Below are 15,796 nucleotides of genomic sequence, written 5' to 3'. Positions count from 1 at the left end.
GATTTATAAAACTAGGTCTTTCCACTTCAAAAGACCATTAGAAAGATGAAGACAAGCCACGGATTGGGAGAAAATGTTTGCAAATCATTTCACTTGTGAAGAACTTGTATCCTAAATATATTTTTTAAAACATCTCAGTCACAAGAGACAAACCAAGTAAAGATGAGACGCAGATTTGAAGTCCTTTTACCAAAGAAAGCGTCCAGATGGCCAATGAGCCCGTGAGGAAGATAATCAACATTCGACGTTAGAGCACGCACATGAAATTGTGCTGACGCTTAATCCTCATGTAGGACAAACGAAATCTGAGCTCAGCCAACCGCAGGAGCATTTCAAAGCTCTAGTGCCATCTTGCCCAATTGCCCACCACTGAAGCACCCTCCAAGGCAGGGGTCCGCAAGCTCTGGGCCACAGACTGGTGCTTGTCCTGCCTGCTAGGAACCGGCTGGAGAGTCGGGGAGGGGGAGCTTCATCTGCATTTGCAGCCCCTCCCCAGCGCCAGCATCACCAGAGCCGCTTTGAGAATCTAACGCCTGATGACCTCAAAGGAGCTCTGGTGCCCAAACTGATGACCTCAAAGGAGCTCTGGTGCCAAAACGGTTAGGGATCGCTGCTCCAAGGGCATGTGGGCATGCCAGCAACGGGCCATCAGGGAGGGTCTTGTTTTAATAGGTATCTTTGTGTTCACTGGGGACGACAAGCATCTCCAGGTGTAGTAACGTAGGGAGGAGGCAAAATGTTAATCAAGCCACATTTAGACACTGCAGTGTGCTGATCAGCTCTGTGGCCAGGCCGGGAGGACACCTTCAGAACAAAGGAAGACGTCTGCTGGGATTGCTAACAGCCCAGCCCCACTCCTGTGAAGGGGAAACAGGAACCAAGAGTCATTCCATAAGGCTAAACCGTGGAGAACCTAAGGATCGAAGGCTGGGAAGTGCCAGCAGGCTTTTCGTGCTCCATATTCTTACCTTTTCACGCTACATAGTCTTCCTCTTCCTCACTGTACGTCCATGTCAAAGGAAATGGGTTAACAAGTCTTTAAAACAACACGGGAACTAAAGAATGATATATAAACAGAATTCCCACCCCCATACTATCTTCTTTCAAGTCTCTCTTAATACCTCTCAGCATCTTTATTCTCTCTCTGCCTCTGAGAGTAGACTTTACTCTGTGGCGTTACTCCTTTTCTGATAAACTTTCCTTTTGACTCGAACTTTGGTGTTTGTGTTGAATTCTTTCTTCGCTCTCCACCAAAGGACCCTCTTGTCTCAGTACAGGGCTTGGCCTCCCCCGTCACTTGAGGAAATTTGTCCTGTCCCGCATCATCAGCCTTTGCATCCCTGCTGTGAAATGTCTGTGAAATCTGGCAGTCTGAGAAATAGTCTCTTTAAAGGTAATAACTAGAGTTTGCTCAAGGTTATTATTGGATACCAAGGCTGTTCACAATCCAGGTCAAAAAAAAATCAATGTGGTGGGTTGTAAACAGCAATAAAAATAGGATAGAAATGGAAAGGGGAGGAAAAAGCGGCTTATTGCAGGAAGGAAAAGAAAGACGTCAAAGTTAGAAAGGGAAAGGAACACAGGAAGGGAAGAAGAGAAAGAGATAAGGGGAGAGAGAAGTGTGTCTGATCACAACAGAGAATGTTATTTCCTATTGTGGGTTGGGTTCAAAAACGTTTAAAAGCTAACGACCTAAATATCGCCAAACCGCCCCCAACCCTTCAGAGTCAAGGAGTATTTCTCTGTTTTTCCCTTATCGTCAAAATCTCACCAGTTACTCTGAAGGGTGTGCAAAACAGTGAGCATTAAAAACCAGAGATGAACACACACCCAATCCCACCACCTGGAGACGTAAACCACTGGGGCGAGAGTTTTCTCTCACGCTTTTTTCTAAATAACTTTTATATATAGGTTAGCACACATTGTACATAACAATGGTGGATCCTGATTTTTTAAAAACCTAAAATATAAATACTGTCTAAGTCCTCCAAAAACTCTAGGAATTACTTTTTTTCTTCAAGAAATAAATCATAAATCTAGTACAGTTCTGGAGGGAAGACAAGCTTCTAAAACAGGAAATGAAAAGTCCCCATTAGTGCTATCCCACAGGGTTGGCTACAATTTAAAATATGATTTAAAATTTACAAAACTAATAAGAACGAAAGAAATTTAAACAAACTTTCAAGTGATTTATTGTTAAGTCTGTAGCACTCATATTTCACACATTCTGCACTGCCCACTGCACAAGACGTTAGCGCAGTGTGGCTACTTAACTGTAAATCTAATAAAACAAGTTAAAAATTCAGGTCCTTAGAGGCTACCGTGGTCAACAGCTCAGAGAATATCCATCACAGCGGAACGTTCTACTGGTCAGCGCTGTGACAGAAAATCAGCAGAAAGGCTGTTTTCCCCACTAACCCATTGACTGGGGAGGAAATGGGACAGACAAGAGAACAACTTTCATTAAACTTCAAAAAGCTCCTGGGTAGCGCCCACCCCTGACGAATATGGCGGCGTCGCCCTGCATGCTTCTAAGATTGTGCGATCGCCCACCCCGCAAGAAGATGGCAGCCACCCCATCCCGTTCGAATCCTGTAGGGACAACCCCGCGCGGTCCCCAAAGCCCACGTGATCTTACGCCCCGCAGAAACATGACCGCCTCCTTTTAAATCTCGCGATAACGTAGGCGGGCTCAATGCTGGCCACGCCTTCCCAGTGCCGGACTATCGCGAGACAAGCGTCCGCGGCCTCGCGCCCCTCTGCCCTTCGCCATCATGGCGGCGTCGGTGCCGCCTCCCAATCGCCTGCTTGGTTAGGGCCCCAGGCACCGCCCCCGAACCGTGCTCCCCCCGCCCCCTTGCGTCACTTCCTTTCTAGCCCCTGCGCAGCCGATAAGGAAACCCGGACGCCGCCGCGGCTTTCTTTTTTTCAGGCGGCCGTGAAGATGGCGGACATTCAGGTGCGGGTTCGGGGTGGAAAGCGGCACCCCGCGCCCCAGTTTGGGGATTAATTCCGAGCGATCCCGATTTCCCGGGGATTCATTCGGGAGACGGCGCGTGTTTTTGCGTTTTTCCATAGTTTTCTTATATTCAGGGTGTATGGGGTGGGTGGTTTTCTGAAGGCCTTGGGCCTTAAGAGTTACGTATAAGGAATGAATCCTGGGTGGATATCTGTGTGTTGGACAATGAGCCTTGCCGAAAGGTGCGTCCGGGGTGTTCGAGGTTTGATTCTGTATCTCTGGGCTTTAAGGGGTGAATCTCGCAGGCAACGGGGGAGTGTTTTTTAGAGTGTAGATGCTGATCTACCTCGACTTTAAGAGTTGAGTCTGAATTAGAGGCAAGTTTGAGTACGAGTGTTTTAGGAGATAACCTGGGGCAGTCGCCCTTGGAGGCCAGCGTTTGGGCAGTAAAATGCTGGAGAGGATGGGATCTCGGGGTTCCTTGGAAGGTTTCCAGGCCCGGTTGCTTCTTGCTCCAGGCTTACGAGCTCACCGGCTTCCCCCTCATCCCTGTAGACCGAGCGTGCCTACCAAAAGCAGCCGACTATCTTTCAAAATAAGAAGAGAGTCCTGCTTGGAGAGACTGGCAAAGAGAAGCTTCCGCGGTACTACAAGAACATCGGTCTGGGTTTCAAGACGCCCAAGGAGGTACGGAGACCCTTAAAAACTTGCGACCCCTGTCTCCCTGCACGTGTGCCCAAGCTGAGTCGCCCTGCCCACTTCGGAGTAATTGCTCAGAGGGCTGCTGGGAATTGTAGTTTGTTTCCCTAGGGCCACACCCCCTGTTCTCTGGAACTACCTGTTGACCTCCCCTTTCTCTTTTGTATCCCTTCAGGCCATCGAGGGCACCTACATTGACAAGAAATGCCCTTTTACCGGTAACGTCTCTATCCGAGGGCGCATCCTGTCTGGTGAGTGAGGCTCTCTGGGGATTTGGGTTCAGATTCCTCGGTCTGAGGGAGGGAGGAAGGGCTGAGGACACGGACTTCTGGTTTCGGGGTCACTGGCAGATGATGTTTATCTTCACGATGGTCTTCAGATGCCTGCCACGGGCACTGCTGAGTAAGCCACTTAGCACAGCTGAAGCCAGAGCAAGGCTGCTCGGGAACTCTGCTCTGCAGCTCTGGATTACCAGCCTGCCTTCCCCCAGGGGGTCTGACCCAGTCTGTTCCCTCCCCCAGGCGTGGTGACCAAGATGAAGATGCAGAGGACCATCGTCATCCGCCGAGACTATCTCCACTACATCCGAAAGTACAACCGCTTTGAGAAGCGCCACAAGAACATGTCCGTGCACCTGTCACCCTGCTTCAGGTGAGCATGGGGGGCCCCCGGGTAGCCCTGGCCAGCCACCCTCCAGGCAGAGCGGAGGGAGGGGTCGGGCTACACTCATCTGAGTGATGTGGGACCTGACCTGGGTGCGGATGTAAAGAGGAACCCCCCCCCCCACCCTGCTAGCTGCCCATGGAGGTGGTGAACCGTGGAGGGTGGGGGTGGGAAGGAGGGCGCCGTAAGCAAGCCTCCAGTTCTCTGTAAATCAAAGGTGAGGGTTGGAGCGCCCTCTGTCCAGCATGGAGCTGGGTGCCCTGCACCTAGTTTGTGCTCGGTAAAGAAGGGTGTAGGGGTGGCGGAACTGGAAACGGGAGCTTCGTTGGGTTTGGTGGAACCACAGCTGAGAAGCTTCCACCCGGTGCCCCTGAAGGAGGCTCCCCTCCAGGGTCCGGCTTGGGGCAGCCTTGTCCCCCCTCCTACAATGTAACATGGCTGCTGGCTCCCTTTACAGAGATGTCCAGATTGGCGACATTGTCACCGTGGGTGAGTGCCGGCCCCTGAGCAAGACCGTGCGCTTCAACGTGCTCAAGGTCACCAAGGCTGCGGGCACCAAGAAGCAATTCCAGAAGTTCTGAGACCGTAGACCTGCCCATCCCCCGAAACGAAATAAAGTTATTTTCTCAGTCATGGGTCAGGTTCCCGTTATCTGTGCCATTACTAGAGGCAGGGACTGTCCCTGGGAGTTGAGCAAGACGGTGAGAAAGATGGGGTATTTTTTCATGCTCTAGGGCATGAGGATGGGAATGGGGGCCAAGTCCTGCCTCCTTGTCTGTCATCTCAATGAAGACAGCCTGTACTAAAGAGGCTGCACCTGTCTCTGTCTCCATTTGGTCCTTGTCGCCTACCTGGCCTTGAGCTGCTACCTTTGTCCCCCTCCCCCAGTCTCTAGGGAGGAAGTGAGGGCGGAGGCTCCTGGGTTCCTGGGCCCTTTCTGGCCTCATTGGGGAGAGGGAGGAAGCAGCGGCTCACTGGGCCTGGCTTGAGGTCACAGCCCCCAGCACCAAACCTCGAGGGTCTTGCACCTGGCTACCTGGCCGTCCTTTCTCAGTGGGGCAGGGGAGCAAGTCAGGGCTCATCCTATGAGTGTGCCCCCCGTCACCACCACCCCCACTCCTGCCTTTAAGTGAGCACCATGCCTATCTGCAGATGAGCAAACTCTTCTGAGGGGGCGGCTTCTTGGCTTGGAGTCCCACTGAGTAGCGGAGTGCCAGGTCTCAGATTTTGGAAATTTCCTTTGCCTGAAAATGCAAGAAAGGAAATTGGCCTCGGGGGCGTTGCATGGTGGGCCCAGGCTGGAGCCTGCTCAGCAGTGCAGGGTGGCGGGCCGCTCCATGGGCAGGTGAGGACTCTTAGGCGAGGAAATAGGGAGAAATAGGGACAGGGTCAAGTAAATCAAGGGAAAGATTGCCGACAGGGTGACCTCGAGGGAAAGATGTGGGAGATGAGGCGTCCCCAGGCGGTAGTGGCGGAAGGCATTCAGAGAAGATGGGAAAACGGAGAGGCATCTTAGGAGTATCATCAGATCAGGAGCAGCGTGGGCAGACGGCAGGGACGGAAACCACAGGTGGCGACAGACTCGGATTTCAGAAACTGACGGACCATGAGCATCACACAAAGTCAGAGCCGGGCAGGCCGGCTGGAGGGTGACAGGTATAGACTGAAAAAGCCGGAGAAGGGATGGAGAGCGAGATGAGGACTTCAGGGATCGCGAGGAGACAGACCCTCACCATGCACAGATTGGAGGCGCGCTGGAGTCGCCCCGCCGGCTTCGTCCCTCGGGGCCTGGCGCTGCGGGCCCCCAGGTCCCTGCCCCCCATGCCTGTACCAGGGACCGCAGCACACCACTGGTACAAGGGTTGGGAGACAGGGCCGTGGGGAGAGGAAGCCGCCTCGGGATCAGCCCAGCGGCTCCTTTTTACCCTGGCCCAGGAGGGCGGGGGTTCCTGCCAGAGGAAGTGGGGCCGCATCAAAGAGGGCAGGAAGGGGCAGGGACAGGTCAGAGGGGGGCACCGCCCGAACTTCAGCCTGCAGCAAGCCCGCCCCGCCCTGGGCCAGCGGGGTAGAGACCCTGAGGGAGGGGGCCGAGGCTGTCCGAGCCCCGCCCACGCAGGTGTTTCCGTTCGGGGTGGAGCCACCGTGTTTACAACAACAACAGCCCAGCTCCCCTGTTTCCTCCCAGCGGTCGTTGGGGCGTCTCCTTGGCACCCCATCGTGTCTGACTACCTAGTCACCGGTGGGGCTGGTGCCGGCCGTGTGTTGGGCGACACCTCTGACGGGCCTGGTGGGTCAAAAGAGACCCAAGGAGAAAGACCCGTGGGCCCCGCCAGTTCCCTCGTGTGAACAGTGGGACAGCAGTATCTGCCCTTAGACCCCGGTGACAGCTAAAGAGATACAATGCCAAAGTCCTATCATAACCTCGGTGCTTCCTCCTGTGCCCTCTGCCCACCCGCCCTCCCTCCCCCTGCCCGCAGGTGTCCACCGCACCTACCCCACCCCTGAGCCTTTGCGAGGCTGTGCCCTCCGCCTGGAACACCCTCTGCGCCACGCTCCGCCTGGCTCCCCCCCCCCCCCCCCCCCCCCCCCCCCCCCGCATCCTTAGTCTCTCATGCTCACCCCCCTCTCCACTTGGCAAAACCTGCAAACCTCCCAATCACCCTTCCCTGCTTCATTGTCCTACCTGAGCAGGTAAAACCTATTCATGATTTATTTGTGAATTTATTGTATAAATCCTGTACAATATTGCATATTTATTTGTTTACTTGTTGACCACCGGAATCTGAGCTCCGGGAGGGCAGGAATCTCTAATCCTCAGAGCCCAGAACAAGTCATGAGTGCTTCCTACGAGCCTGCGAATGAATTAAATTTAAAGTTACATCCCCACATTCTCGCAAGATGGACTTGACAAGACACGGAATAACTGGTAGCAGCGAACTTGAGCAGAAACCTCCAGAAGTAAATGTTAAGACCACAGGCGCTGTTCCAAACCCTAGCCCTGCCACTCACTAGCCGTGTGACCTTGGGGAGGCCCCTACCACAGAACCTCAGTTGCCTAATCTACAAAATGGGTCCTTGCCTCCCTGCCCCTCTGGGTAGAGGGCATGTGCTCCCATGTGTGTGTGTGTTAATGGAGAAGTAGCTCTGCTAAGTGCTGCTTCTTACGGAAGTAATTACGCCAGAGCCCTGAGCCTGTAGTTAGAAAAAGTCCCGGTGACATTGGCTATACCAGGTTCCGTCAGGCCCCAGGACAAGGGTCTTTGGCAGGTGGCCCCAGAGCCAGGTATTATATGGTATGGAAGCCTAGCAAACCCTGGAGGTTTATCATGAGATTTTCTTTTTCCTTCGTCATAGAATTTTTTGAGTATTTTAGCACGCTTCTGGAATGTTCTTTTGCATGTCTCTTATAGGAAGCCCCAGTGGCATCGCTGTTTAGCGGGGAAATTAGCTCCAGGCACGGTTTCACAGGAGGGCCCTGGGTTCAGGACTATGACATGAAAACGGGGCCGATCTTGGTGGCATTAATGGATCGTGGCCCTACGCCTGTCTTGTTGTAGCCGACCGCAGGAAAATTCTGTTTCCGCCAGACGGAATTTTAGAGATCGCTGTTGGGAGCCCCTGCGGCATCCCGTCAGAGCGGGCCCCAGCTCTGCGTGGGTTCTGGTGGGACCTCGGGACCTATAACTGGCCTTGCTGCTGGTTGCGATACCCGGGTTACGCTGTGGTCGGCGCCGGGGGTGCCATTTGTGTAGTGGTGCCATTTGTGTAGTGGGCACCTGAATTCATTTAACTGGTCCTGAGGGCTGTGAGTGGAGTCGGACAAATTGAATGGGAGCGGCCTCCGTGTGTGAGCAGACCTGCGGATTGTTTCAGGGTGGATGTAGATCCTTCTGGAACATTCTAACAGGACACCCGCACCATTCTAGAAGAGTTTTAGGGACATATCAAACCAGCTCAGGGTGATTCATTATTGCCTTCATTCATTCTACAGATATGTACTGTGCTGGTCCCTGAGTATGCATGAGTGAGCAAGACACGTCCAGGGCCTGGTGACTGAGGATCTGGGATGCGGGAAGCATTGAGGGGAACAAGTGTCACTACTCTGCCCTACTATGTGTCCTGTACCAAACCTTCGACCCGCTGAGGCCTCTCCGCTGAGGTCGGCACAATCATCCCCTTTTTACAAAGAAACCAAGGCGGGGCGTGAGGGGGCGGGGGAAGCCCACCTGGAAGAGGCAGAATTTGGTTTTGAACTCAGGTGTGATTGCCTCCTGGGGTCAGTAGGGGGTGCTATAGTGTAGATGCAGAGGGGAGGGGCGGGTATTGAGGTAGCAGTTCAGGGAGCAGCACTCAGAACTGCCTGGGGCCATTTGTGGTACTCGAACCCCAGGGGACCAGGTGGCTTGGTGGCTGAGGTCCCCATGCAGGCCGACCCGTTGTTCAGAGGGGCCCAGCGTTTGCTTTAATGCTCTGCTTGAACCATTTTGAAACTGGAACAAGGGGCCCCACGTTTTCGTTCGGCGCTGAGCCCCGAGGATTGGTAACCGGTCCTGCCGCGAGCTTTCTATTGCTTTATAGTGGGCCCTGGGGACATGATACCAGGACCGCAAGGGATCGGAGGGCAGAGACAGAGATCATTAGAGCGGGACCTCGGGACACTACAGGAGACAGCCAGCGGATGCTGTAAATGGCCCCTGAAGACATAGCAGGACCCCAGGGCACCTAGAAGGGACTCCCAGTGGGCACTAAGGGAGCCTGGAGCTTTTTCTTTCATAGCAGAAAGGAAGGAAGTTGGGAATTTTCAGGCCGACTTCTGAGAGGCCTCGTGGCTAAACTGCAGGGAGTGGACATCGGAGCGGGGACATCCTTGCAGGGGCAAGGGAGGGTGTCCCCTGTGACTATGGTAGACTGGATGATTGTTCCCCAAACACGTCTATGCCCGAATCCCCCCAAAATGCCTGTGAATATGTGACTTTATATGATAAAAAGAACTTTGCAGATGTGGTTAAGTTTAGGATCTTGAGATGGGACGAGGATCCTGGATTACCCGGGGAGGCGGCAGGGTCAGAGTCAGAGAGATAAGGACAGACGCAGGGTCCAGAGAGGAGAAAAGATGCTGGTTTTGAAGATGGAGGAAGGGGCCATCTTCCAGGGGATGCAGGTGGCCTCCAGCATCAGAAAAAGACCAGGAAAGGGATTCTCCCCTGGAGCCTCCAGAAGGAACCGGCTCTGTGGACCATTTTAGACTTCCGGTCTCCAGGGCAGAAAGATAATACATCTGTGTTGTTTTAAGCTGCTAAGTTTGTAGTGATTGGTTACAGCAGCCACAGGACATGAACACAATGGTCCAGGACCATGTGGATGGAAGCGGGGTTGTGGGACGTGTGAGTACAAGCCTGTGGGGATTCTCTCAGAGCCCCACAGGACGCTTTGATGGTTCTGGGGACACGGAACAGCTAGGCCCTGAACTGCTTTAACAGGACCCTAAAAACTTCATGGCACAACTAAGAGGCATTCTACTAGGGTTCTGGCAGGGCCCAGAGGATTTAGAGGGGACCCCCCGAGGCCATTTTGGTGACGTGAGAGAAGATGGCATCCATTTTGGGGACTCCCCGAGCATTCGGGGAGCGGATGGCAGGGTCTCGCCGACATTTTATCAGGAACCAAAGGACTTTTTGACAGGACCCGGTGGGCATTAGAGTGGGCTGCTGAGAGATGTTGAAGTTGCAGCCAAAGGGACATTGTGGCAGGACCCAGGACACCTAGAGAAGAAACCCAGAGACGGGTAAAGCTGAGCAACATGTGAGTGTGACAGCAGAACCTGGGGCCACTGGGAAGAGCCTGGGACAGGGCACTAGGGTTCTGGGAGCGTGGGGACAGGAACCCCAGGATTTGTCATTGGGCCTCCTGAGGTATTATCTTAGGGTCTGAGGCAATGGAGAAGAATCTTCGGGTGTTTTAACCGTTAGAGCAGGATCCAGGGAATTCAAGGGGACACATAGAGCCATGGAGCAGGACCTCAGTGCCCTTTTTTAGTGGGATCTCAGGGTCCTTCCAGTGGGGGACCTCCGGAACGAGGGGGTAGCAATCTAGCTGGACGAAGGAGCATGGAAGGGGCACTCTAGCTGGGTCCCAGGACACGCCAAAGGATGTTCTGGAGGGTCCAATCGTTTTTATTTTTCTGCCTATCTCTAGGTCCGTCTGTCTGACTGCTTACCCGTCTGTGTAACTGTTTTGTCTGCCTGTCCATCTATTTACTTTCTAATTTTCTGTCTGTCTGTCTATCTATCGATTATCTATCTATATCTATCGTCTGTCTGTCTGTCTGCCTACCTACCTACCTGTCTCTCTGCGTCTGTCTGTCTGTCTTTGTGGGGAGGTTCTGGATAGGACAGAGCCTCGTGTGAGGCAATGCTAGAGAGAACCCGGGAGTGGGTCTGGGGCGCCCTGCTCAACTTTACCCAGAACCTGAAGGGATGAGAATGGGTTCGGTGGCGAGGACAGGGCCGGGGGCCGAGGCTTCTGTGGCATTCCCGGCACAGTCATTGGTTCGGTGAGGGTTCAGGACGCTAAGCATTTGGCAGGACCACAGGGACACAGTGGCTGCCACTGCAAGACATTAGTGGAAGCCCCTAAGGACATTATCGCTGGGTCTCAGGGTACCATTGGGGACCCAAGGAGCCTGGGGGTGGAGACCTGAGATTACCAGAGACCCAGAGGCGGAGTGGGTGCCCCTGGTGACGATCCTGAAGGACTCAGGGTCACCAGAGGTAGAACTGGTGATGACGGCAGTCGTGAGGGGCGTGATGGGGCCCCAGAGGAAGAGAAGCAGGGTGCTGGGAACGGCCAGAGGAACTGAGACCATTTTAATGGGCCACAAGGGCTTAGAGTGGGACCACGAGAACATTCCATTAGGGCTCGGAGAGCATTCACATGAGTTCCGGGGCAACTTAACGTGGAACATAAGCGGGCCCCCAGGCTGATGGTTTTCAAGCTTCATGGAAAAATATGGCAGCGTCCTAGGACGCATTGTCAGAGGACATCGGGCCCTTTATAGCAGAGTCCAAGGAGCAACATGGTAGGGTCCTGAGGGCCTTTAAAATGAGAACCCAGGGGCTGCTGGAATAGTGTCTCCAAGACATAGCTGGATCCAAGGGACAGAGAAGGGACAGCTGGGCATGGCAGTCCTCAGTGTATTTTAGGAAAGAGCTAACTGTGCAGTAATAGGACTCACGGGACATGAACGCATGATCTTTCAGTGTCGTTGCAGCGGCCCCTTGGGGTGGGTCTGTGGACACCCCAGCAGGACCCAGAGGGAGCGACGAAAATTAGCTTATGTCCCTCAGTGAGCCAAACCCGAGTTCACCAATGTGCTGCTTCATTTCGCATGTTTACATGGCTGGGCCACAGGGCGCAGGTGTCTGGTCCAACACTCGGGATGTGTCTGTGACGGTGTTTTGGATGGGATGTCCGCTTGCTTAAGGGAAACTGCCCCCGGAAATGTGGGTAGGCCACATCCAATCAGTTGACCACCTGAATGGTAGGAAAAGCAGATCCCTCCCCACCCCCCAGCAAGAAGGCATTCTGCCGGCGGCGGACACCTGTGGACTTCATCTGCGAGATCAGTTCTTCCTCGTTCTTCCTGCTTTTCGACTTGAGCTGCATCTCTTTCCGGAGGCCCCAGCCTGCCCACCGCCCCTATCGGACTCAGCTCAGCAAGCCTCTGCAGGCACGTGAGCCATTCCCCGAAGCAAGTCTCTCTAGATGTATTCACACATCCTGTGGGTTCCGTTTCTCTAGAGAACGCTAATGCATCATATGACCTAGCAATTCCACTCCTGGGTGTATACCCAAAAGAATTGAAAGCAGCCGTTCAAAAAGTGTACACAAATGTTCATGCCAGTATTTTTTATAATAGCCCCAAAGTGAAAACGACCCAAAACGTCCATCGACAGATGAACGGATAAAGAAAACGTGATAGATCCATATGATGGAATATTATCGCATTCCATAAAAAGGAATAAAGTTCTGACACGTGCTACGATGTGGTTAAATCCTCAAAACAGTACGCTGAGTGAAAGATGACAGACACACGAGGCCACAACACTGTAGGAGCCCATTAATATGAAGTGCACAGAAGAGGCAAACCCACAGAGACAGAAGCAGATTCGTGGTTGCCGGGGGCTGGGGGAGGGGCAGTTTGATGTATAGAGGGTTTCCTTTTGGGGTAATGAAGTTCTGGAACTGAGTAGTGGTGATAGTTCACGACATCATGAATGCACTAAATGTCATTAAATGATAAATCTTATGTTTCGTGCATTTTACGGTAAAACAGATGAATGGAAGCATTACAGCAGGAGTACGGAGTGGGGGTGGGTGACCGTAGGGGGGGCCCTAATTCTGATAGTAGTACGCTGTAATGAGTTGGTACCCGTGGGGGATTCGTTCCAGGACCCCCTGGAACCAAAGTCCGACGGATCAGGTCCCTTACATAAAACAGTGTAGTGACATATACTGAGACCGTGTGCTAATGAGGTCATATCAGAGGAAATTAAACAACTGTTCATGACCCCAAGGTCTGTGGGCAGCACTATACTTGAGGTCACTGCATAAAAGACATCCTAGGGAATTAGGAGGGAGAGGCTTTGGAATAGGCTGATTGGAATTCATGGCATAAAACTTCAGTATCACGGTCGTTTGCCAAGTTTCCTTCAGTTCATACTGTATTTCGAATCAATTCTTGATCATTCTGCATGGAAAATTGATACTAATCCTAGTCTACAATTCTCTGCAGTTTTTGCTTTCTCAAGGAAATTATAAGCTGGGCACAGGGTTCTCAGGGCGTAAGCACTTTTAGAACCACGAGAAGTGCCTTTTGAGAGATGGGTAGCTTTCCAGTTTCTTAACATCTCTGCTCTTTTAGCTTAGTTCTTGGGCAGATTTCATGTGTTGTCTTCCCCTCTGCCTCCCCCCCTCCCCCACTATACAAAGCTTTATGTGTATCGATTAAATCACACTAGCTGTATAAAAGCCCCCTTTTTTTTGCATTAATCAAATCGCTTGGCAGAGGTGTGGATTCTAAGTGTTTGTCCATTCCACTCTGCTCATCCAGCCAGTTACTGTGCCTGGTCAGCGTTGGCTGCATGATTGGACCTAGAATCAATAAATGTAAATAGAGCTTTTGATCTGTAATGCTTTTATACAAAGCTAAAAAAAAAACAAAAAGCCCCCAAAAAACTGCAGGGGCACTTTAAGGCGACACTTGGGGGAGGGGTTCCAAAGAGGAAATACGGAAGGATCTGGAGACCTTTCTTTGTAGCAAGAGATAGTGAAGATCTGGGGGTAAATGAGGTAAGAAGGGGACCCACAGAGACTTCCAAATTTTGGACTTTGATAGCGTTGGGTTCTACTCCCGAGTTTGTTTTGAATTCTCTGGCTGGCTGATCCTCTCAAAATGAAAAACAAAAAACAAACAAACAAAAAACCAGGGAGCAACAGAGAAAGAGACAAAAAAAAAAAATGACAAAAGTTTCAAGCGAGAGGCAGAGACAAACACTCAAGAGTCTAGGCCCAGGGCCTGGGGTGTGCCCTGCAGCTGGGGGGCGGAGTTGGATATTCCTGGAGTCGGGGAGCAGTCTCCGGACAGGATGTGAGAGAGGAACTGGGGTCTCCAGTCACGGGAGCCAGCTGGGGCTGCAGGCGGGAACGGATCGTGGCTGCCGTGAGCAGAGCTGGGACCCAGACCGACAGAGGACGGGCTGGGGTCCGGGCTCCTGGGACCGAGGGAGGAGGGGCGGGGCCAGGACTCCTGGGTCTGAAGGCGGAGGAGCTGGAGGCCCCGACTCCCCAGTCTGAGGGCGGAGGAGCTGGGGGCCCCGACTCCCCGGTCTGAGGAAGCGGGGCTGGACCGGAATTCCTGGGTCCGAGGGAGGAAGGGGCTGGAGTCGGGGCTCCTGGGACCGAGGGAGACGGGCCGGGCCTGGATTCCTGGATTCGAGGGCGGAGGAGCAGGGGTCCCCGGATTCCTGGGTCTGAGAAAGGCGGGGCTGGGGCGGGACTCCTGGTACCGAGGGCGGAGGGGCTGGGGGCCCCGGATTCCTGGGTCTGGGGGAGGAGGGGGCTGGGGTCGGGGCTCCTGGGGCCGAGGGAGGAGGGGCTGGGCCTGGATTCCTGGGTTCGAGAAAGGCGGGGCTGGGTCGGGGCTCCTGGTACCGAGGGCGGAGGGGCCGGGGGCCGGGACTCCGGGGTCCGGGGGCGGAGGCGGAGGCGGAGGCGGAGGCGGGGCCGAGCTCTGAGCCTGGGATCTCAGCCTATCCGGGCTCTGTAACTAATTAACCAACGCGGATCAAATTAGTGGGTGAAAGGTCACGGAGGCGCAGAGCGCCGCGGTCACCCTCCCGGACGGGGCTCCGAACCCGCGGCCGCAGAGCCCAGCTGTGGGAGGGGCGGGGGCCAGGGACGGGGCGGGGGTCCCGACGAGTCACGCGACCCCTCCCGCCCCAGGTCGCCCTCTCAGGATGCGGATTCCCCGGCCTCAGCCCTGGGGGCTCTGTCTGCTGCCGCTCCTGCTGCTGCTCCCGCCGCAGACGCTGCGCGCAGGTGAGGGGCGCTCGGCGGGGCGGCGGGCGGGGTGGGGCCGCCCCTGGGAAAAGAGCGGACGAAGCAAAAATCCGAATTTCCCTCGAGCCAGCACTTCCTCCTTCGCCGCGTTTCTACGCTTCGTTATCACGTTCTCCTCCTTCGCTCGGTGTGTCTGGGAAGCACCTGTCCCCCTTTCTCTGAGGCCGCCCCCTCTGTCAGGGTCAGTCCCTTCTTTCTGGGGTGGAGTCCGCTCCGCGAGTGTCCTGTCCCTCTTGTTCCCAGCCTCGGTCCTCTCTGTCCCCTCACCTTTGTGTCTCTCCGGCAGACAGCTACCGCTCCCTCCTGTACCACTTAACCTGCGTGTCGTCCCCGCCCCCGGGGACCCCCGCCTTCTGGGTGTCAGGCTGGCTGGGTCCACAGCAGTACCTGAGCTACAATAACCTGCGGGCGCAGGCCGAGCCGTGCGGGGCTTGGGTCTGGGAGAACCAGGTGTCCTGGTATTGGGAGAAAGAGACCACAGACCTGAGGCAGAAGCAGAAGCTCTTTCTCGAAGCTTTCACAGTCTTAGAGAAAAGCGGTGAGGCCCCCTGACTCCTGGGCCTGAGGGCGGAGGAGCCCGGGGCGGGGGTGGGGGTGGGAGTGGGGCTGGAGCCCTGGGTCTCAGGGGGTGCGGTCGGGCCCCTGCTCACCTGTGCGGGGGACCCCAGGTTCCTACACCCTACAGGGCCTGCTGGGCTGTGAGTTGGGCCCTGACAACGTCTCGGTGCCGGTGGCTAAGTTTGCCCTGAATGGCGAGGACTTCATGACCTTTGACCCCAAGGCGGGCACCTGGGATGGAGACTGGCCTGAGGCCCAGACCATCAGTGAGCATTGGAAGCATCAGGAGGAGGCGGT

General features: G+C 54.4%; 2 protein-coding genes and 1 non-coding gene across 3 annotated transcripts in view; all 3 read left to right on the top strand.

Annotated features, from left to right (window-relative positions):
* The first annotated feature begins 2,800 nt into the window (after positions 1–2,800).
* On the top strand, positions 2,801–4,956 carry RPS11 (ribosomal protein S11). Its single transcript, XM_011374541.2, has 5 exons — positions 2,801–2,959; positions 3,515–3,646; positions 3,834–3,909; positions 4,180–4,309; positions 4,779–4,956. The coding sequence occupies exons 1-5, from the start codon at positions 2,945–2,947 to the stop codon at positions 4,900–4,902; spliced, it is 477 nt and encodes a 158-aa protein (XP_011372843.1). The 5' UTR covers positions 2,801–2,944; the 3' UTR covers positions 4,903–4,956.
* Positions 4,004–4,091, top strand: LOC111729194. The gene has a single exon (XR_002776132.1). It is a non-coding gene; the product is annotated as a small nucleolar RNA SNORD35 (small nucleolar RNA).
* Positions 4,957–13,936: 8,980 nt separating the features above from the next.
* The window catches only part of FCGRT (Fc fragment of IgG receptor and transporter), a 7,498-nt gene continuing 5,638 nt past the window's right edge, over positions 13,937–15,796 (top strand). The window contains exons 1-4 of the mRNA XM_011374615.2: positions 13,937–14,084; positions 14,825–14,920; positions 15,228–15,479; positions 15,610–15,794. Of these exons, the coding sequence (XP_011372917.1) occupies positions 14,839–14,920; positions 15,228–15,479; positions 15,610–15,794 (519 nt within the window). The 5' untranslated portion in view covers positions 13,937–14,084; positions 14,825–14,838. The remainder of the gene's footprint in view (positions 14,085–14,824; positions 14,921–15,227; positions 15,480–15,609; positions 15,795–15,796) is intronic.

Source organism: Pteropus vampyrus, unplaced genomic scaffold (genome assembly GCF_000151845.1).
Source record: "Pteropus vampyrus isolate Shadow unplaced genomic scaffold, Pvam_2.0 Scaffold250, whole genome shotgun sequence".
NCBI lineage: Eukaryota > Metazoa > Chordata > Mammalia > Chiroptera > Pteropodidae > Pteropus > Pteropus vampyrus.
The sequence above is the reverse complement of the archived record's forward strand: the minus strand, read 5'-3'. Positions and strand labels throughout refer to the sequence as shown.